At 38.4% G+C, this 22,935-nt stretch overlaps 1 protein-coding gene across 2 annotated transcripts in view; it reads left to right on the top strand.

Moving 5' to 3' along the window:
• Positions 1 to 15,534, top strand: part of rspo3 (R-spondin 3) — a 52,042-nt gene extending 36,508 nt beyond the window's left edge. For both annotated transcript variants that reach the window (XM_028797680.2, XM_028797682.2), the window contains exon 5: positions 14,390 to 15,534. In XM_028797680.2, the coding sequence (XP_028653513.1) occupies positions 14,390 to 14,583 (194 nt within the window). In that variant the 3' untranslated portion in view covers positions 14,584 to 15,534. The remainder of the gene's footprint in view (positions 1 to 14,389) is intronic.
• The last annotated feature ends 7,401 nt before the right edge of the window (positions 15,535 to 22,935 follow it).

Genomic DNA, 22,935 nt, shown 5'->3' with positions numbered 1-22,935 from the left:
CAGTGTGATCTGTTAACAGAGAAATAGTGGTGTGATGGTGTGATGGGTAGCAGACGTGCCTTTCAACTAAGAAATTCAAGTTTGATCCCTCATTGTTTGTGTCATAGCTCTAAATCATCCAAGGTAAGGCCATATTATCTATGTATTATAGTTTGGGGTCTCAAGTGTAACATCTCACCATTAGACCACCGTTGCTATCTGACCAACACAGTTTGTCTGTCATATTTGATGCTGCAGTAGTCAGGTTTGTAATATAAAAACCTTTGGCCTTGACTCGTGGTCAAACCAAGTGGTCATTAAGCAGAGCTGACTGAAGTCTCATAAATATTTGACGTTATAGTCAGGTTCAGTGTAAACACAATGCATTTTTTTATTTTAAATTAACAGTGAAGCTTGTAAGTAATACACAGGTAAAGCCAGGAAAGAGAGCTACAGTTTCTGAATTGTGAGTGGCATGAAATACTACAGTGTGATCTATCAATACATTAATTGCACCATGTATGGTGTGGTGTGGTGTGGTGCGGTGCTATATGATGCAGTGTGAGTTCCTGCCCATTAAATTTAACATTCTCTTTAATCATGCATTTCCATCCCTTTCTTTGTCGTGGTTTCAAGCCATCGTCTCTGGACTTATTAACTACAAAGTGGTATTCTTTGCATCAGAAGGATAAATGTACAATATTGTATACAAAGGAAGATGATTTATAATACTAACAACAGCTATGTACTAAATTCAGTAATATATTTTGATAATATATAATTCATAATTACTTTTTCCATTTACAAGTTTTCACCTTCTTACTTGGGCAACAACACATAGCTAGTGCAATTCTAACATTGTGAATAGTCTCAGCATAAAATATCAAAAGTCGTCAACAATAGATTCACTGGTCATGAATTAAGTTATTTTTAGTATAAATTAGCCGATTTCTATTTGTATAGTGTCCAGTGAGTGCCAACTACATGTTATTTCTGATTTACTATCAAAACTACTGATATTGATGCCAATATTGATACCAATATAGTAAAGAAGCTTTTCTGATGAACCATTGTTTCAGAGAGTGGTGATGTCTTGCATGTTAATTAGCATTGTGCAAGTAAGAATTTTATTGTACATGTGACAATAATGACTATATAAACCTAAAATTTAACACCAGCAAAACCAAAAGAAACCCTTTTACATCAACTGTTAATGTAATAAAGCTACTCTAAGGCTATAGAAAATCACTAATATCTTTGTCATAAAGCAAGTTATTTTCAAAAACTACTAAATTGCCACTAATACATATTATGCGCAAGATTTTTTTTTCACTGAGGACAGTGAACTGAGCTAAGTATCCGTGTGTGTGTCAGGCTGTTTCTATCATTCCAAAAGATGGCGCCTCACAAACATTTTTTGCAATAAAATGCATTGCATTTGTCATTCCAATAGATGGCACATTACAAACATTAACACTGCTTTTACAAATTCCATACTAAATGGCATATAAACATATGCATTGCATTTGTCACTCCAAGAGATGGTGCATCACAAACATTTGTAGTAATGCATTTTATTTCCACATGCATTACAAAATACATTTCACTAGATGGTGCACTGCAAACTTTAAAGCTGAGGTCTACTATGATTGCTTAGATTTCCACCCATCTTAGATGTGTAGCACAGGTACTAATATTCTAAACCAGTAGTTCTTAAATTTGGAGAGGCTCCTCATTCTTCTCTGTGACTATTACATTAGTGTGGGCATTTCTTTTTTTCATTGTTGACAAAGCAAGTTCACAATTATAAATTATTTTATATAGTGTCTTTAATAGAATACAACATCACAAGCTGAAACTCCAGAGAAAAGAGATTTTAGTCAGTGGAAGTAGCTGTATATGTTGGTGTAAAAACTGCCAAGCCATTTAGAAAAGTACTTAAGCCTGGTCAAAACTAGGAAAATCACCAAAACCAGTATGGTTTGGCAGAATTAAAACTGATTTACAATATCTCCTTCCCATACAAATGTTATAAGGCATAGCAAATATGCGTGCATTTATTAAAGAGTAGTGCTTAATGAACATTTCATATTTCTCGTTACAAAGCAGTATGTACAGCACTGTATGTGTATGAGTGTAAGGATAATAGTAACAGGCGTGTTGCCTGGGGTGAGGACACCAAGTAAATTACAGAATGAAACCTAGCCTATTGTTTTTACCTGTACAGATTGGTAATCTGTGCATAGTCTGAGATTAGAGAGGTGCAATAGTATGGATCAGTATACCATACAAACAACACATACAAACACACATTCAGTTTACTGTATATATTATACTAGCCATCCCCCATGGCTTCACCCGTGTATAAGTGAAACAGGACAGACAGGAGGGCTCTACGCAACTCCCCATTCCTGACGTCACGTTTCATCCTCTCCTTGGCCCACAGCCTCTGTCTCAGGTTAGCGTGAATATACTGCTCCTGCAAGCGAACTATGATTCTTAGCGTAGTGAGAGAAGTTGCAAAATCAACCGGAATGTTCAAGCAAATTCTAGAAAAAAGCCTGATCTAAATCCATTAAGTAGTTCTCTCATTCACTAGCTAAGCTGATGTAAGATTTGCCCTAAGACTGGCACGTGAGTAAGGAGGGTCATGCACCCCTCCCCTTGGCCTGCTGCGTCTCTCTCAGATTTGTGAAAATAAATTGGTACCACAAGCGAACTATGATACTTAGTGCGACGAGAGAGATCACAAAATCAACCGGAATGTTCAAGCAAATTACAGAAAAAAACCCAATCTAAATCCGTTAAGTAGTTCTCTTGTGAAAAGCGGACAGACAGACAAACAGACAGATGATGGATTTTATATATAGAGAGAGAGTCCTGATTATGTTTTTAATTGGTCTATGTTTCATTTACTGTAAAATTATTTAGAAATTCAATAAAATATTGAAAAAAAGAAAACTGAATTTAGATTCAATCCCGCCATATCCAAAATGAGCCACAGTAGGTATTTAAAATACATTAAATTTTAATTTTGTACCACTGCATTCATACAACACATGTACCATTGTGGGAGAGCTGAAAATAACATCCCACCTGCATCTTGTTGGATAAGCAGTAGAATGCAGTAAGAATGTGAGAAGTTAAAGCCAACAGTGAAGGACCATCTCCAATACATGATCACAAGAACACTAAGAAAAATTAATATTATTTTTCAGCTTGTACTTGTTCCTAGCCTAGTTTATGACATGCTGTGGCTTAGGCACCTGACTTATTTTTTATTTATACACTAGAAGTCTTATTTCTTTTTATTATATGTGATGGGAAGTGGCTGCTCTCTTCTCTAAATTAAAGCTGGGACATTTTTTCAGCTGCATAAGTGAGACAAACTAAAACAGTGACTTTAATTTGACTTACTGGGTGAATATGAAAAGAGATTTACTGTATCTTCTGACTTAATGTATATGTATTGAAATACACAATATATAAAATACAAATATTGTAATAAATAAAAATAAATACACACACACACACACACATATATATATATATATATATATATATATATATATATATATATATATAAAAATATAAAATCGTTTTTGTCCTACATGCAGTATGTTGGACATTGAGGTTATCAGCATAATAGTTCAATGAAAAGCACTGTCAGTGTGAAGTTTGCATGCCCAGGTTTGCCCATATACACCAAATGTCCTCCTACATCTTAGTGAAACGGACGTTGGGATGATTAGCATGAGATGTGCATGTAGTAAATCCACATTTTCTTTACTTACACAGTATTCCTCTTTTTTTCTTATTTATTCTTCCATTTGAGCTCTGGTAATATCTGAAGAATAATTTTCATGTGTGAGTATCAATGTATAAATAACATCACATTAATTCCTTAAGCAGGTGTTTTCACCCAAACCCTGATCTACTGGAACTGCTGTTTTGGCATTTTGTAAAAGACTTGATTGACACTAATGTGTAACTAAATATCACATTTTAAGAAATAAATCCACTAAGTATCGCAGCAATAGAAAATGGCAGGTCCTGCTTAAAAGAAGAGAGGAATTGGCAAATCTAATATCATATCTTTTTAAATAAATTACCGAATAATTTTAGAAATATCTGCTAAACACTAATTTCATTAATAAAGCATTGATACTTATTACCATTTGGAAAAAAAACATAATAATAAAGACTAGTTATATTATTTTATATATTTCATGTGTAGTGTAATGGGTATACTTTTTTGCTGGAATCAGCAGTACACATTTATATGATTATTTCAAAATAGTATATTTCAAAGTATTTGTGTAATTCTGGTTTTGCAATTCATAACTATATTCAGTGCTCAAGCTTCATATTAAACTCGTTTATCTACACAAATATAAACAGAAACTACAGAGGTGCAAGTAACTTTGACCACTGTCATGCAGATTATGAAAACATGGTTAGTTTATCCATCCATCCATTATCCAACCCATTATATCCTAACTACAGGATCACGGGGGTCTGCTGGAGCCAATCCCAGCCAACACAGGGTGCAAAGCAGGAAACAAACCCCGGGCAGGTCGCCAGCCCACTGCAGGGCACACACACATACACAACCACACACCAAGCACACACGAGGGACAAATTGGAATCGCCAGTCCACCTAACCTGCATGTCTTTGGACTGTGGGAGGAAACACCCGGAGGAACCCCACACAGACACAGGGAGAACATGCAAACTCCGTGCAGGGAGGACCCGGGAAGCAAACCCAGGTCTCCTAACTGCGAGGCAGCAGCGCTACCCACAGCGCCACCGTGCCGCTCAATGGTTAGTTTATTATTTTTAGAATTCAGCATTCAAGATTTTAAAATGCTAAGAGTAAAAAATAATGTATATTTAATAATATTTAAATATATAATTAAATAATTTACCTGTTAAGGGTAACATTTTCTCACTTTTGTGTTATTATTTGTCATTGCCAGTTAATTAATAACTTTACAGATGACTAAATGAAAAGGATTATTTCTTATGTCACTCATTCATGGCAATCAACCAACTGTATTAATAAATAGAAAATATTTTAAAATATATCAAAAAAAGGTTTGTTTTTTTCAGATCAAGGGATGTCCTATGACCCTAATATCCTCCATTCATCCATGTTCTGCAACATGGTCCTAAATCCTGGAATCCATCATGGAACACACTGTGTTGTATTGTGCCAATTTATAGTTGTTAGTTCACCTAACGTGCAAATCTTATAGCAGAAATCCCAGACAAAACCTCACATACATACAATGAAAACATGTAAACAGCATACAGACAGCGACTAGCCTGGCATCTGAAAGTCTGAGCCTTGGATGTGTGAGGCGGCAGCAGCAACCTATGCACAACAAAGTGACCCATCAGGCTAACAGTTTGTGATTTTTGTTTTCTTTTTTGTTATTAATAATTACCCACAATACAAAACTAGTTTGAAATGTCTCATTTGGAAGTAATCAATATTTCAAATAAAACACATTTTTTTAAATATATTGTTTTTATTAAATTTATATTTACTAGCCAACCCGCTGCATAGCATACGCCGCATAATTATGTATTGATGGGTGAACACTTCCTGAAAGACACAGTTGTCCAAATGGGGTGGGTTTGAGGATACGACTGTAATTGAATGAAAAGATGGAACTCTGGAGAGAGCAACATACAATTGTCCGTGACTGAAAACTGGGTTTGGCAGACACAGGCATATCGTTTTGAAAGTTTGTCCCTGCGCCTTATTAATTGTCATTGCAAAGGCCAAACTAACAGGAAATTGTCTGCGTGTAAACGTAAAAGGCAAATTTGTATCTGATGGGGTCAGGAATTCTCTCTCTCGCGCCTGTGTGTGTGTCTCTCTCTCTCGCGCGCGTGTACCTGTGTGTGTGTGTATGTGTCTCTCTGTCGCGCGCCTGTGTGTGTGTGTCTCTCTCTCGCGTGCCTGTCTGTGTGTGTCTCTCTGCCTCGCGTGAGCCTGTATATGTGTGTGTGTCTCTCGCGCGCGCGCCTGTGTGCTGTAAGTGAATGAAAAGATGGAACTCTGGAGAGAGCAACATACAATTGTCTGTGACTGAAAATTGGTTTTGGCAGATACAGGCATATCTTTTTGAAAGTTTGTCCCTGCGCCTTATTAATTGCCATTGCAAAGGCCAATCTAACAGGAAATTTTCTGCATGTAAAAGTAAAAGGCAAATTTGAATCTGATGGGGTCAGGGAAATCCGGGGAATATGGACAGTTTGTGAGGTAGGATCTGCGATTGTTTTACACTCCAGTATATTGCAGTGAATGCTGAGAACAGTCAGTCTAGTGCCTTTACAGAGACTTCTTGCTGGCATGAGGTTTCTGAGAAGCATGACGACTGAACCACTTTTAAGCTTGACTTTATGCGGAGGCATGCCAGTGGGAGTAATGGCTGCCCGGCAGATCATGGGAATAACGCTGCCGGATTGCCAGTCTGCATCATTTATGGTCGGAACTACTACGGTATGTGATCTTCTTCGAACCTCCAACTTTCGTTCTTGATTAATGAAAACATTATTGGGAAATGCTTTCGCTCTCGCGCGTATTGTTGGCTCTGTAGTGCTTGTGCCATGGTCGGCTGCTTAGTGAATTGTTGGTGGGCGGGGCTCGGTCTTGCGTGCGTCTTGCTTGCCATGGACTTAGTGAATTATATATATAGATATAGTCTCACAGTAAGGAGACCAAGGTTCGTGTCCCAGGTCCTCACTGTATGGAGTATGTATATTCTCCTCATGTCTGCATTGGTTTCCTCCTACTGTCCAAAGACTTGCAGGTTAGGTGAGTTGTTTAGCAATGCTAAATTGGCTAAATTGGCCCTAGTGTGTGTTTGTGTGTGGGAGGGTGTGTGTGTTTGCCCTCCAATGGCTTGGCACCCTGTCCAGAGTTTGATCCTGTCTTGCACTCTATGACAGCTGAGATTAGCCTTTTTCCATGACCCTGGCTGGTTTAAGAGAGTTAGAAAATAATATGACATATTAATATTTTATTGTTTTACAAAAATGTATTTTACTTTGTTTCATCTTATGTGGCTTAGTATTGCCTCGGTGGCGTAGCTAGCTTGCTGAAGGCTCCTGTGCAGTGCCCTGAGGTGGGCCCATCCTGTTTAGCATAACTGTTAGAAATTTATTTGCAACTAGATCTTAGGGGCCGGCTGCACAGTGGTGTCCACGACCACGACACTATCAGATCACATGCTGGTGACAAACAAACTGGCTCTCTAAATGGAATTTGTAATAACCTTTTTAATCAATTTATTAGGGCAGCTGTAAGTTAGCAAAAATAAAATAAATTGTGGGAATGGAATGTGGGAGGTGTGGGTAGTAGTAGTAGTAGTAGTAGTAGTAGTAGTACATAAATATACAGTATGTAAGATGTGGAGCCGATTGCTTTTCCAAGACAACTTTGTGAAGGAAGATGATTAAAATGTAACGTCAGCTAGAAAGTAGAAACTGTTCTGTGCTATAAAATGAAGCCATTTCAATTCGTAACAAATTAAAATGACAACACCGGCTGACAGGATACTACTACACAATGGACCTGTTTTACACAAGTTCTGAGAAAATAGACATCATAAAGTGAGGTGTCAATGGTTCCAGGAAATTTGCCTTGTTGGCAGGAAATTGCTTGGTCATATATATTGCTTGTTTGTCTTTAGTAGTTTCTCCATTTTTAGTCGGTTCTACCAGAGAGCACCTGATTTGAACCCGTTGTATCGCTACTTCCAGACTCGGTAGTTGCAACCATTTCACTCAATGCACTGACTGTATAACCTGCTTGCGACAGTTGCAATGATTCACCAGCATCAGCATTCTCAGTTACCATCGCTGGCCCTCGCTCAGTTTTGAGGAAGGTAGAAATCTTGGTAAGCTTGGCGTTTTTCAATTCCTGTTGCAGGCGTGCCTTACGTTTAGCAGCACCACTCTTGTAATGTTTGCTGGATCCGCTGCTACTGGCTGTCATGGTGTTGTTTTGCAAGAGTATAAAAAGCGTCAAATTGTTCTAATATTCGGTGTTTGCCAACTAACGGGGACCATAACTTAACAACAGAATTGCTATGATTTACTGTTTCCGAGTTTGAATTTCGAAAACTGTTGACATCAAATCAGAGTACAAAAGTAACAATTATTTACGATAATGTATTTTTACATTATTCATGTGACGTCATTCAAAACTTCTTCTGTTCACATCTGCTATGGCACGCCAAAGGTCGCCAAATTTGGGAATGTGCACTTCTCTGTAAGGCGGACTAGTAGGCCTGCCGAATATGTAATATCATCATGGATTGGATTGGACTTGCCTGGCGATGGTGCAAACATGTCACTGAAACAGTGAATTATTAACACAATGAACTGTGCAAGTGATTTTAAGTCATTCAATTTTTTTAAAATCTATACGGCCCCAAGTGGGCCCCTCAAGCTTGTAGGCCCTTGTGCTTTGCACAATCTGCTCAGTCCATTGCTGCGCCACAGTATTGCCTATTGACCAGTCAGGGGCATGTAGAACAAGATTTCTGGCCAATGTCCTGCAGACAGACCAAGCAAAATTTAAGGTTATTTATATTTCTATACAACTAAACTATATTGGGGGGGGACCAGAAACTGCCATTAAGGAGAAGATCCTTCAAGTGGTGTGACTCTTGTGGTGGCAGAAATAGGTGGTCAGAAATGAGATCATGGGTTAAATGCAGAATGTAGACTTATAGCTGGAGCCCAATAAAGGCATTAGTTCCCTATATAGTAATGTAAGAGCAATGTAAGAATTCAAATTAGCCATGTGCCTTAGTGGCTAATGTGTTGGACCATTTGTCACACTGTTGCCAGTTCAGTCCTAAGCACGGTCTCAGCGAGTGACCTTGAGAAAGACTTTTCATCGTGGCAGTTCTCTTTTCATTTACACTGTGTAACTGTGATTTGTAAATCACTTTGATGCACATGTTAGTTAAATAAATCAATTAGCACTGTAATCATAAGCAAAGGCACAAAAGGTACAAAGGTTGCCTTGTGCTGTTGCATTACTCAGCTTCATTGCCCATTTTCTCTATTAGCCTAAGTTTCCTAGTTTGCTAAAGTAAATTTCTCATTTTTTATTATTTCCTGCTGTTCAGTTCTTGTTCATTTTTAGTGTATATTTTTCCAGCACACTTAAAAAGTACATTAAGTTGACCTTGTGACACATTGTCAAGAAGCTGCAGCCATTGTTCATCATGTGACACTAGAAGGAGAAAAAAACACAAAAAAATTAAACATAGATCTATAAATTGTCAAGTTTAGTCAGGTGGTGCAGGGAACACTTTCTTTGGAATGCAATTTTATTTGCTTTTTTTTGCAATTGAGGATTTGGGTTTCCTCACGTTCACCCCACTCCTTGTGTGCTTCTGTATGTCTTAAACAAATAAAATGAAGTACTGGGTAAGGAGTGGAAAAATCCAGCACTCCATAATGAACTCTACAAGGGTAGCCTGATGCCAAGTATGCTGCGCCTTACATCTTTTCAAGTCAAAGGCTCGGCACTTCATACTGCAGTCTAGTCTAACTGTATGTCCACACTGCATTTAAAGCAGCTACCGCAAATGATCTTTAGTATAAATATACCCTTTTGTTTTTGTATTTTTGTTCAGGAGTAAATGTCACATTCTAAGTGCGCCCAAAAGCCGGTAGTTACCAGCATACCTCCAGTTGCATTATTTCATAGAGAGGTTTTTTTTTCTTGCCTTGTTTCTCGAGAGCAGACTAAACATGCAGCTGTGATATGCTACAGTGTAACATAATTTTTGATTTCTGGAATGTTTTAGCCTCTGTTGGCTGATGTGACTAATTATGGGTCAGAATTGTTACCCTATGAAGATTTATTTCACTGACTCAGCCGCTACAGTTTGGATCTGGTGGAGGCCAATGTCAGTCTTGAGATAATGAAATGCTTTTCACAATACTGGCCTAGCCCCGAGACTCCACTTCTAGTCTTTTATAGTATTATCTGAATTGTATTCTCTTTTTGCATAGGTTGTCTCCTGATTTTATACTTCTGAAACAGCTAATTCCCATTATTTCTTATCAATTCAGTTTATTTACTGAATGTCTAATAATCAGTAATCACTGACAAGAAAAAGCCCATTTGTAAAGTAAACAGCAGTGCTCAACTATAAAAAAACAACAATATATAGGTTTGCATTTTATTAATAATCGCACAAGCACCACCTCATAGTGAAGTATGAACTATGGTAAAGAAAATAATTATGGGCAAAATTCAAATACAATATTCTTTTGCCTCAGAAGTTATATTATCTTTCCAAGTGGCTTGTGAGTTTCTTTATGAAATTAAATAAATACCAAAGTCACTTTAATGAGTGATAATGTCCATTTATCATTTCCTGAAACCTACTTGGTCAAACCCAGAGTTGTAGGTGGACTAAAGCCTCTCTAGACTGCATGCGGCACAAGGCAGGAATGAGCCTTAGATAAGGTGCCAGATAATTATAATATTAACTCTTTACATTTATATAGGACTTTTCTCACTAATCAAAGCACTTTACATAATAAGTGGGGAGTCACTTCAATCACCACTTGGATATTGCAATGGCAGCCATTTTTATGCCAGTAAGCTCACCACACATTAGGTGTTAGGTGGTGGTGAGAGAGCCCATTAGAGACAGGGAAAGAATAGGGGGTCAGAATGACTAGGCTGTGGTGGGAAATTTAGCCAGGACATCTGGATATACCCTACTTTTTATGAAGGATGCCCGGGAATCTTTAATGACCACAGTGAATCAGGATCTTGATTGTACGTCTAAATCCAAAGGATAGTGCCATTTTTACAGCAGTGTATTGGGATCCACATTCAGACCATAAGGTAAGCGCCCCCCCTTGCTGGCCTTGCCAACACCTCTTCAAGGAGCAACCTGGTTGGTCTCCCATCCAAGTACTGGCCAGGGACGAATATGCTACGCTTCATTTAAACTACCTGTTCTGAAGTGCATGTAGTATGGTAGCTGGCTGCTAGTTCATCATGGGAGACTCTCAAGTCCACACCGACACTCACTCGCAAAGAAATCTATGGGTGGATTTAATGTCACTGGCATTAATTTTTGTAATAATGATGTTATTCATCTAATTGATATCACTTTTGAGACTGATTAGTATTGGAATAGGTGAAGCTCACTATGACAATGTCAAGGGAAAACTGGATAGAGAAAATTCACTAATGAATAGATGGATGAATAAAATAGAGATCAAATGTTTATTTCTCATCTGTCCTTAAATTATTTTTTAATCTAAAAATCTTTTTTTAATCTTTAAAAACTTTATTTATAATGAAAAAACTAGGTTCAGTAAATGAAAAAATGCAAATTTTCTTAAATTATTTTGCCTTGACCAATTCTAATTATAGAACAATTAAATAGTACCCCTCAGTGGATGAACTCTGTGATTGCAGCGTTGTTATAGAGTTGGCAGCTTTAATCAAATATCAGTTCATTTAGCCATCATATGAGCTTGTTTGTTTCCATTATGGGGTCATAAGTAATCAGAGATTATCTCACCAGCACTGGATTCAAGGAACCTTCCCTGGCATTATACAAAACACTCGTATGCTTTCAGTCAAATATAGTGCATCCATTTAATGTAACATATATGTCTTGAGGATTTAGATTTTTTGATTTGATATACTATATTAATCAATAATTGGAAACTGACTTTTTGCACAACCTTTGGGGGTCGGAGCACAGGGTCACCCATTGTACAGCACTACTGGAGCAATGTTCAGGTTGAGGGCCTTGTTTAAGGGCCCAACAGAGTAGGACTCCTTCTGGTAGTAACAGGATTTGAATCGGCAGCCTTCCAGATACCAGCGCAGATCCTTAGGATGTCAGTAAACAGGAGAACCTACAGAAAACCAACAGAAAGAGCAACAGGACTAAGGAATGAACTTAGGTTTGGGAACTCCAGAATCCATAAATATTGTGGCCAATCCTTCATCAAAGCCGACTTAAGACTGTAGATGTTAAATATCCTTAGAAGGTAGTTCTGTTCATTTAAAGGTGGACATTGGAAATCCTGGATTTTGAATTTTTATATAAGACAATAGTGTCTGAAGGCAGTTAGAGCTATTGATTGTGGATGTAGCAGTTAATAAGAGTCAATGACAAACTATTAAAATAATTATAATGATTTAGCACATTTTTCACTTTTACTTTCTATTACTAAGTTTCTTATTTTTAACCTATGGAGTTCATAAGGTGGCTCCTTTCTTTTGGACTTTTAGTTAACCTGGTGCATGTTTGTTTTGGTTTGGGTTGTTTAGTTTTGTCTGGTGGAAAATTATCATCATCATTTTCATTCTAGCATTCCTGGTGCAGTGGAAAACTGTGGTGGTGGTGTAAAAAAAGTCTGTAGAATTTTATAAAAAAGGCATTTGACAATGCTAGTTGCTGAGCAGACACATGCTCAGTGTGCGGGATGAACAATTGAAATGTTCAAGCTTTGACCTTCTATTGAAGGTGGATGCAATAACTTGTATGAACTAAGGTTGTGTCTGAGTGGATGGAATTTATTTCATCCATTCTGGTAGTAATCACATCATACGTGGTAATAAAATGAATTCATTTTTTCTGTTATGGGGCAACACTTAAGCATTAATACTTTATTTCTATGTGTGTAATAGGAGTTCACCTCAAGAATTTACTCACTAAATATCTTGTAAAGTTTGTGATGCTCTTGCATTTTATCAAAACATTACTTACTTAATTAATCCATCCATTTTCTTTATATAACCAAAGTCTATTTTGGTAGCATAAGTACAAGGCAAAAACATGGATGAGACGTTAATTCATTGTAGAGTACACTTAGACATACACACACTAAACTACTCCAGAGTTGTAGATCAACTTTTACGTAAAACACAGGAAACTAAAAAGACAAAATATTGTAGTACATTATTGTGGATTATTTGGGCAAAGTTTTAAAGAAAAAAATCATTCTATTCAGTTAAGCTTATTTTTGTTTTGCCCTCTTTTCTAAGTACAGGCTCAAGGCACTTGTACAAGTTTCCAGCTATCAAGCAATGACAAAAATTATTAACCAAACATCATTATATTTTTATAACAGCAAAAACGTAGGCCTCCGGTCATCATTGAAAAGTGGTTCATGTGCTTCTCACAAACACAGCACCCTAGGTCACTGTGCCGAGGGTGCTGCCACCCTTGTCATGCCCTAGAAGTCGGTATGACCACCTTTAGATACTCAGACTGTATGACTTGCATTTGCGGTGAGAACAATCAGGCAGCCTGTGCAATGTGCTTCATTGTCATGAGATTTAACGGAGGTTCTTCTTCTGCCACTTACTGTGAGAAGTAGCTGAAGTCCGATAATGTGGTAGACGAAGCCCACACATCCAATTTTTTGGTTGTGCATGACATTTTTTAGTACTTGGAGTGTATGACTTGCATTTGTGATGAACACCATCAGGCAGCCTGCACAATGCGCTTTGCTGTCATCTCCTGCCACTCGCCGTGAGAAGGACCCAAAGTCTGATAACATGGTGGACGAAGTCCACATGTCCAATTTTTTGCTCGTGTATGACTTTTTGTAAGTCAGCAATGCTGCATTGCCTGTTCTTTTCTAGTCAGCCAGTGTGTGTAACCACACGTGCTACTTGTTGTGACTACGACCCTAACCCAATTACATGGGTGAGGTAGCCTGCACCTCCAGTTCCTGGGTCATGTTTCACATATGTCATAAGCTGTAAATTAAGATCAAGATCATGGTTCAAGGTCCAGTGGTTGGCAAGGTTTTACGTGACAGACAACCCTTAGAATTCTATACTGTATACTGTATACCGATAAAGTTGGATACAAATGAAGTGCACAATGCTTACTTTTATACTGTTAAATCAGTGATATCACAATAATAATAATAATAATAAATTTTATTTATATAGCGCCTTTCCCACGCTCCAGGCACTTCCTGCCATCTGTGCATGGCACCGTCACAACAACAGTACCCAAACTGTTAATAAAATGAAAGTGTACAAGAAAACTAACATGGTACCATGGTGAAATGTGCAACAATTCCAACAACCTGAAAACCACATTGAAACAAAAAAATAAACAAAACAAATGAATTCTACATTTCTAACAATCTTTAGAAGGAACAATTTTTTTTTTCTTCAAAACATTTTTTTTTCTTCAAAACATAAGGGGGATAGCAGAAAGCATTTTTCAAAACTGAACATGTCAAAATAAAACAAAATTAATGTATAACCAGTATGCAAAATGTATGGCATGCTATCTAAGCAAATCTTCTGCCTTGTGTTTCTTCTTGAGTATTTTGAAAAGCCTTATTTAAATATGTCTTATTTTATTTATAGAAAAAAGGGGAAAAGAAGAGAGAAGAAAAAGACCAGCAAAAGAAGAAAACCACGAGAGCAGACAAGATGAGAGAGACACCAAAAGAGATACAGATACAAGAGGGGCATCAGAAAATAAAAACAAAACTGAACACAGGAGAAAGAAAGCGCAAGGCAAACACCACACTTCTACAGCTGGGAGCTCTGGACACTAACATCCTCACTGGATTGTTACGATTTAAGATGCTGCTACCTGTGTGAGTGCATGTGTGGCTGTGTGTGTGCATGAGTGTGTACGGGTGTGTGTGTGCAAGAATGTGCATATGGATACAAAAATGAACAGTGCATCATGAGTGGAATTACCGGCAGCGAGGAGTTCTCTGCCTAAAAGGACCCCAAAGGAAGACCAAAAATGGAACTGCTATAACCGCTTTAACAAATACATGTAACTTTTTATCCTTCCACAGACAATTTTATCTTTGAGTTGATATTGTACAAGTCATTGTTTTCTTTTCGGGGCCAGGTTCTACATCCCATCCAAGTCTGAATGTAGATGGTGTTATAATACTTAGATTTGCTGTTTAGATGTCTAATTATAACAGAGTAATTTAAAACTGTGCTTCAGACTTCATTTATGCAAATTTTACACATTTCTCCAACTGCATGCCATCCAGTAAACCCTCTTGCAAGAGAGAAAGACTATTATATCAGCACAGATTCAACAAATGTTATTTTTATGTGGCATTTTCTTTAACAGGGTGTGCTGTGCTTTTTCCCCTTCACCGTTATGCCCGTTCATCATGAAAGCTGGTGGTACTGATGGCATAGATAGTTGTGTGCCTTTGAGCTACTTCTCATGAAGTTAAATGCCACTAAACAGACTGAATTACCTGTATGGCAGATAAGCCATATGGGATCCATGGATTTCCTACACATGCGTATTCTGTGTCTACATCTTAGACTGGCATCAGGACCAAATTTTTGCCTTTTTACAATCCTCGTATTATCTAAAATTCCCGGTTTGTAACATTTCGTTGGCAGCTCAAACAAGCAGTACATTTTTAATAAAGCGTTTAAGCCAATTACAACAAAGTAGACTACATTGTGCTTGCAACCAGTATTTAAATAAAATTAAATAAATAAATAATCTTTATATTTTTTGGCTATATATTGTTTATTTTCTTTACTTGTTTAAATTGGTTTAACTGATATGTGGTACAAAGTACTGTTTACAAATTAAGTGATTCATCAATCAGTGAATGAATTCATTATTTACAAGATAATTCATAAGGAAATATTGACATGATGGAAAGAACCTGTAAATCATACTTTCAAAAAATTAAACACTGATATGATGGAAACAGCCTGTAAACCATACATTCGCAAAATGTGTTCATAAACAATCAATAAGCTGCATGTACTTACAGCAGGAGTTGGTTGAGAATAAGAATTCCTAGGTAGGTAGCAGCAGGGACAGAATCAATATTGTTACATCTGCGGACCTCAGAAAAGGAGCAAAGCCATAAGGAGAAGTTAGCTATAAACTGAGTCCATACAGAGCATGGCAAAGAATGATAGATATAAAGCATTTGCTTGCTAGATTGAAGCACTTACAAGGTATTTTCCACCACTAAAATCCATCAGCCTTGGTGAGAGGTTCTTGGGAGTCTTGATCCTGACATGGATGAGTTCAGGGTTGTGAGGAGTAAGTGGGAGCCATTATCTTTAATCCCATGTGAGCAAAGTTTAACAGCTGATCTGTGCGGGTGGAGGACATTGAAGAGGACTGTAAGGCCAGGTTTGCTTACTGAATAACCAACATTGTTTTTAAGCCCCACCTTGCTACCAACATTGTTTGAGTGCTAGTGAATTCCTCTGTTTCGCACTACAGTCTTTACGGTATGATAGCCCCAAAAAACACATGGACAGAGCTACAGAGGGATACACTAACTATAAATCATCCAGCTAATTTAAAATAGAGACTTCAGAGTTGTGCTGAAGGACTTAGGAGAAACAAAAGGTCTAGAATCAGGAGATGTTGGAGCTTGAATATTCCTTCCTGACATGATCTGAAGCTTTAATAACAAGTAGCACAGTTTTATACTGTTACTAGCTGTTGCATAGTAGTGAAACTGGGCAAACTTTACAAATCAATAAAAAAATTAAAAACAAAAATGTAATAATTTGTATTGAGAAAAATTTATATTAATAGCTTTCTTTTCCAAGGGCCTCTTTATGTACAATACAAGGCTATTCAAAATGAAAAATTTATTTCAAACAAACTGTATAAGACAGAAACACATTCTGCACATCACTGGATAGAGGAAAGTTTAAAGTTTGGTCCTATGGTTCTTGAGGTTGCATGCCCTCAACATGAGCACCATGTGTAGCATGACAAACATCAAAACGGTAGACCATTTCTTGTCACACATGAGTCAGATGGTCCCTAGTTACTGAATTCACAGCTTCCTCAATTCAATGTCGCAAATCTTGAAGATTAGTGGGCATAGGTGGAACAAACACTCTTTCTTTAATGTACCCCCATAGATAAAAATCACAGGGGGTAAGGTCTGGAGACCTGGGAGGCCATAGACAATGAGCAAGATCTTGTTGTCCACCTCTTCCAATCCATTGTCCTGGAATGGTGTTGTTGAGGTAACGCCAGACCTCCAAAATGATTTTTCTTGTGTTGTTGTCGCCATTTTACTATAAACAAGAAACAGGGCTCAGTAGCAGTCACTGGTACTTTTAGGTGGGCTTTTAAACTTTGAACTTTCCTCTATCCAATGATGTGCAGAATGTGTTTCTGTCTTTATATAGTTTGCTTGAAATACATTTCATTTTGAATAGTCCGGTATTTTTGGTTTAACTATCAGGGACGAGAATGTAGCTGTGATCTTTTGCCAAAAATGTAAAAAGTTGGCAAGGTATCTTTAGCCAAGCGGAAGGTAGGTAAGCTCCAATGTGAAACGTTACCACTGTATCTGTATCTGATCATGTTCAGCTGTGATGGGGGAGCATCCCCCGCGTGGCCGTGATATCTCTGGCAATCAGTAGCTCTGATCTCTCTCTCAAAAACGTCAAACATTACTCTTTAACAATCTGAAGATGATAATGTCTGTTTAACAAACAGGTATTGCTAGCTAAGCGGAGGCAAAGTATGCTCCAACACATGGCGAGAGGTACAGCGACTCGAATTGAGGCTGGAGCGTGAGTGAGGATGGCCCTGCCCGGCTCCCTACTCCTGAGGTTCTGCCTCCCCCTTCCCTTGACCTGCAGTCTGTTTCTCAGATTCACACGAACCAAACTATAATACTTTGCACAATGACGGAAGTTGCAAAATCAACTGGAATGTTCAAGCAAATTATACAAAAAAACCTGATCTAAATCTGTTAAGTAGTTCTCTGATGAAAAGCAGACAGATGTTGGATTTTATATAGCTAGTCAGTCAGTCAGTCATCATTCAACCCGCTATATCCTAACACAGGGTCACGGGGGTCTGCTGGAGCCAATCCCAGCCAACACAGTGCGCAAGCCAGGAACAAATCCCCAGGCAGGGCACCAGCCAACCGCAGGACACACACACCAAGCACACACTAGGGACAATTTAGGATCGCCAATGCACCTAACCTGCATGTCTTTGGACTGTGGGAGGAAACCGGAGCACCCTGAGGAAACCCACGCAGACACAGGGAGAACATGCAAACTCCAAGCAGGGAAAACACGGAAAGCGAGCCAGGTCTCCTTACGGCAAGACAGCAGAACTATCACTGCACTGCCCGGATTATATATATATATAGAGATAAATACGCAACAAAGTATTGATTCCATTGAGTTAGGATGTGTTTATCGTGCTTGGGGCAGAGGTCTAGCAGCAGCATTTTGTATGTGCTGCTGTCTGTCAATACTTTACGTAGGAATATCTATTACAGTGATCTAACCATATTTTGGCAAAGACAAGATAGAATATTTCAGATTCAAAAATGGAAAAGTACAAAGTCAGACTAAGGCTATGTTTCTTTTTACAGTAGAATACTGAAAGAAGCTTTTGCTTCCCAGGTATAAGAATAATCTTTAGGCTTCTGTTGAGAGTGTCTGCAAGACTGTTTGACAGAAAATACTGACAAAAGTAGAGAGGATCTGGGGCTGAATTGGGAGGATTACATAGGAGGTTCCTCTTTTAAGTGCTCAACTTTAAAATGTTCATGAATTGATGTTTTTGGGACAGACCACAAGCTTGCTTGAAACAAAGATCGATCTACATATAGAGCTGAGAAGTATTAAGAAATTTGAAGAGCATGAATCATGAGTAAAATGAATGAAATCATCCATCCATTTTCCAACCCGCTGAATCCGAACACAGGGTCACGGGGGTCTGCTGGAGCCAATCCCAGCCAACAAGGCAGGAACCAATCCCGGGCAGGGTGCCAACCCACCGCAGGACACACACAAACACACCAAGCACACACTAGGGCCAATTTAGAATCGCCAACCCACCATGTCTTTGGAAGGAAACCGGAGCGCCCGGAGGAAACCCACGCAGACACGGGGAGAACATGCAAACTCCACGCAGGGAGGACCCGGGAAGCGAACCCAGGTCCCTAGATCTCCCAACTGCGAGGCAGCAGCACTACCCACTGCGCCACCGTGCCGCCCTGAATGAAATCAGCCACCATAAAATCCCAACACTGTATTTCAAATAGCATTATTTAATTTAATTTAATGAATCTACCCAACCATTAACCAGTTTCAGGTTTATGAGGGCCAGAGTCTGTCCATCATAGAGCATACGTAAGTACATTCAAACACTGATAACTCAGAGTAAGAGTAATAATAGTAGTTGTTGTGTTATCACATACAGAGAGTACAGATGGTTTCTTTCTTACTTGAGTTACATCTTGAACTGATTTATATGTGTTTAAGGTTAAAACCAAAGCATTCTGGGAAAATTCACACACAGACAAGGAGAGAAAATGTTAACACAACACCCAAAGTTCACAGATTCAAACCCAGGACTCTTGGGTCTGTAAAGCTATCCAAGTTCCACCTGGCCACCCTTTTATTAAATTGATCCATTTGTGTACCTATCCATTTCCAGTGGTAGACCTACATTTTTGGGTCCCTGAAGTTTGTACTGTTATGGGGCCCCTTTGCGACCAGTAAAAAGGTCTGTGTAACCACTGTTATCTTCTTTAATGGGGTTGTTCCACGGCAGACCACAACAAATTTTTTAAGAAAAGATTTTAAGATTACATCTAAGATTTAGATTAAAATTGCCTTAGCAGTGAATTATACTATACTAGCAAAATACCCGCGCTTTGCAGCGGAGAAGTAGTGTGTTAGAAGTTATGAAAAAGAATAGGAAACATTTTAAAAATAACGTAACAAGATTGTCAATGTAATTGTCGTAGGTTTATTTTAGAATTGACAGTGAATTTGATGATTGTAAAGAGTTTAATGTATGATTGTAAATGATGTATATGAGAAATGCACATTTTTAGGATGTAAGGATCTCTTTGTAAACGTCGTTTGCAGTTCTGCCTTCGGGCTGTAAAATGACCAAGCTGTCTGCTTAACTTACTCTTGAGCATGCAACATACAATTGGCCATGTGAGAAGCAATCTTGTGTCAAGTCAATGCTGACCATTTTTAGAGTCTGGCCCTGTGACTTATTTATTGCCATAGCGAAGCAGATCCTTACTGGAAATTGGAGAAGTTTGAATTGGAATGGGAGTTCAGAGTGTATGAATAAATACAGTCTCCCCTGAGCCTATTCCAGTGAAGACAGTTGCCTCGATGAGGTTCTTGTGCAGAGATTTGATCTGAAGCCTGGTGCCGTTACAAAGTTTTGGTGGTTGTAAGTTTCATAGTAAACGAGTAAACGAAAAGGCAGGAGTCACCAGCAGGAAGACATGAAGCAAGGCCAACAATAACAGGCTTGAAGCAGTGGAGTAAATTAAAAGGCAGGAGTCACCAGCAGGAACACATGAAACAAGGCAAACAATAACAGGCTTGAAGCGGTGGAGTAAAGAAGAAGGGAGCAGTGAGCGCAATGAACAGTTGAGGAAAGTAAAGAAGCGAGTGAGGTGGCACATGAGCGCGGGATGTCGTTAATGTATATAGGCAGGGAGCCAACCACGTGGTAGGTGCGCGGACAGCAGCCGTGTGGAAAAAGGAAGGGGGACTGGGGGCAGCCCTTGTGCGTCTCTGCCATGAAATAAATCCTCTATTAATGGAAATAAGGAATGAAACCGCCAAAAGGAGAGGTCAATTTCAAAAGTTCCTTACAGCATAATGGTGAGAACCCCCAAAAAGAAGACGTTATTTTTGAAAGTTCGTTATGGGGCATGGCGCGAAATGAAACATACTTAACATTTGTAAGTACAGTGTAAAGGATGAGCATGAGAAATTTGGGCTTCCTACATATATTGGAAGTTACAGAAATAGTGAGGAGTGGTTTCCCCTATCTATATATGCAGTTTAGGGGGTACACCCATTTCCCCCCCTTGGGTATTGCAATAGGACATGAAACATAACCAACTTTTGTAAGTACACTGCAAGGAATGAGCAGGAGAAATTTCAGCTTCCCACCTATATGGAAAGTGGGAGAATTAGTAATGAGTCAATGAGGGCTTTGCCTTTTATATGTATAGATTATTAATATTGTTATTTATTAAAAACCCTTTCTCATACAACAGACACCCAACATTTTTAACAAATGTCCCTTTTAAGACCCCTCCAGAATTAGGGGCCCTGAAGCTCAAACATCACTAGTTTCATAGTAGATTCACCCCTGTCCATTTATCCCAGCAGCACTGTGTGCAAGCTGAGAACTAACCCTGGTCTGGGCACCAGTCCATCGTTGGACATATTGATAAATTTAGTTTATTTTTATTTAACATTCTTTAAGTCAGAGATACCTCAGAATGTAGGACACATAGTCAAGATTCAAAGTAAAGAGAGAGAGAGAGATTAGATAATCATTTTGAAAGTAATCAATTACAAAGACATACGTAGATTACAATGCATTTTAATTTTAGCCCATCTCTATGAACAGGCTGAGTGCTTCAGCTAAATCAGCCATATGGGTTACCACCAATTTGAGAGCTTCCTTGGGCAGACTGTCAGTAATGTACAGTACTTCATGCATGGGACTAGCTTAAATAAGAATGAAGGTCATGCTAGTAACAATGAGCAAGAGGCAAGTCAAAAAAGCAGATCGCAACTGCTTGGATAAACTGAGTTCATTATCAGGGATGGAATTATTTATTTTGCATCTCACTTAAACAGCTTAGACAACAAACTGAGTTCATTGTCGTGGATGGAATTATGTTACATCTCACTTAAATAGCTTAGACAACTTTGTGGTAAAAAAAAATAATAATAATATAAGTATTTCAGCAAGACAAAACAAACAGGGCAGCCAAGTGCACCGTCAATCCCAAGAGGGTGACGGGTCAGCTCTGATCAAAGCAGTTTCCGAGCAGCTGTACACAAAGCCAGATACAGTGCATCAGATTGTGAATATAAATAAATAAATACGTTCATCCTGTTAAAACCATTCCAGACAGGGAATTTCTTTATCTATACCTAGGGAGCATTCTGCAGCTGATGTTGTCCTTGAAATTCAGGAGTACTTCAAGTTCAAACCTATTGTCAAGTGTGCATAATACAAATGGGAACACAATCTGAACATGTTTTTTTTTTTTGCCTCTTGGAAAAAAGAAGTTGCAGAAAAAAAGTCTGAAAATCTCTTTCTGACATATTTGGATATTGCTAGAATTCTTTAAAGGTACGCTGGGTAAGACAGTGCTTAGGCATTTGCCTTCTTAGATATGAACCCTCATTTAGCCAATCCTAGTGGCTTTGTAAGATACAATGTTTAAACTTCTTTTTTTGTTTTCTGTGGGCAGAGGATTGACAAAGAGCTTTGGACTGAGATCTTTTACTTTAAAGATTCATTGATTACATAATTATTTTATGTTTTCTTTTATGTAGGTTTTTAAAGGTCCCATTAAAGAAATGCACATGGGGCATATCCACCTTAATAAAAGGATGTGTCAGTGTGTCTGTGTGTCCATCTGGTTGCTATGTCTCTGTCACTCCAAAACATGATGGATCAGAAACTTTAACACTGCTTTTATGAATCCCATACCAAATGGCATACAACAGAGACATATGCCGTGCATGGTACACTGCAAATATTAATGCTGAGGTCTATGATAACTACTTAGATTTTAACCCATTTTAGATGGGTAGCACAGCTATTCCTGTATCTATGCCTTGTAAAATATGACACAAACAAAGATAAAAGGGTGGGGCACCAACTTCATCTATACTAATAAAAGGCAAAGCCCTCACTGACTCACTCATAACTAATTCTCCAACTTCCCGTGTAGGTAGAAGGCTGAAATTTGGCAGGCTCATTCCTTACAGCTTACTTACAAAAGTTAAGTAGGTTTCATTTCGAAATTCTACGCGTAACGGTCATAACGGTCGACAACATCTGCCATGTTAAACTTTCTTATTTATGGCCCCATCTTCGCGAAATTTGGTAGGCGGCTTCC

The sequence above is a fragment of the Erpetoichthys calabaricus genome, chromosome 3 (genome assembly GCF_900747795.2).
Source record: "Erpetoichthys calabaricus chromosome 3, fErpCal1.3, whole genome shotgun sequence".
NCBI classification, from domain to species: Eukaryota; Metazoa; Chordata; class Cladistia; order Polypteriformes; family Polypteridae; genus Erpetoichthys; species Erpetoichthys calabaricus.
The sequence above is the reverse complement of the archived record's forward strand: the minus strand, read 5'-3'. Positions and strand labels throughout refer to the sequence as shown.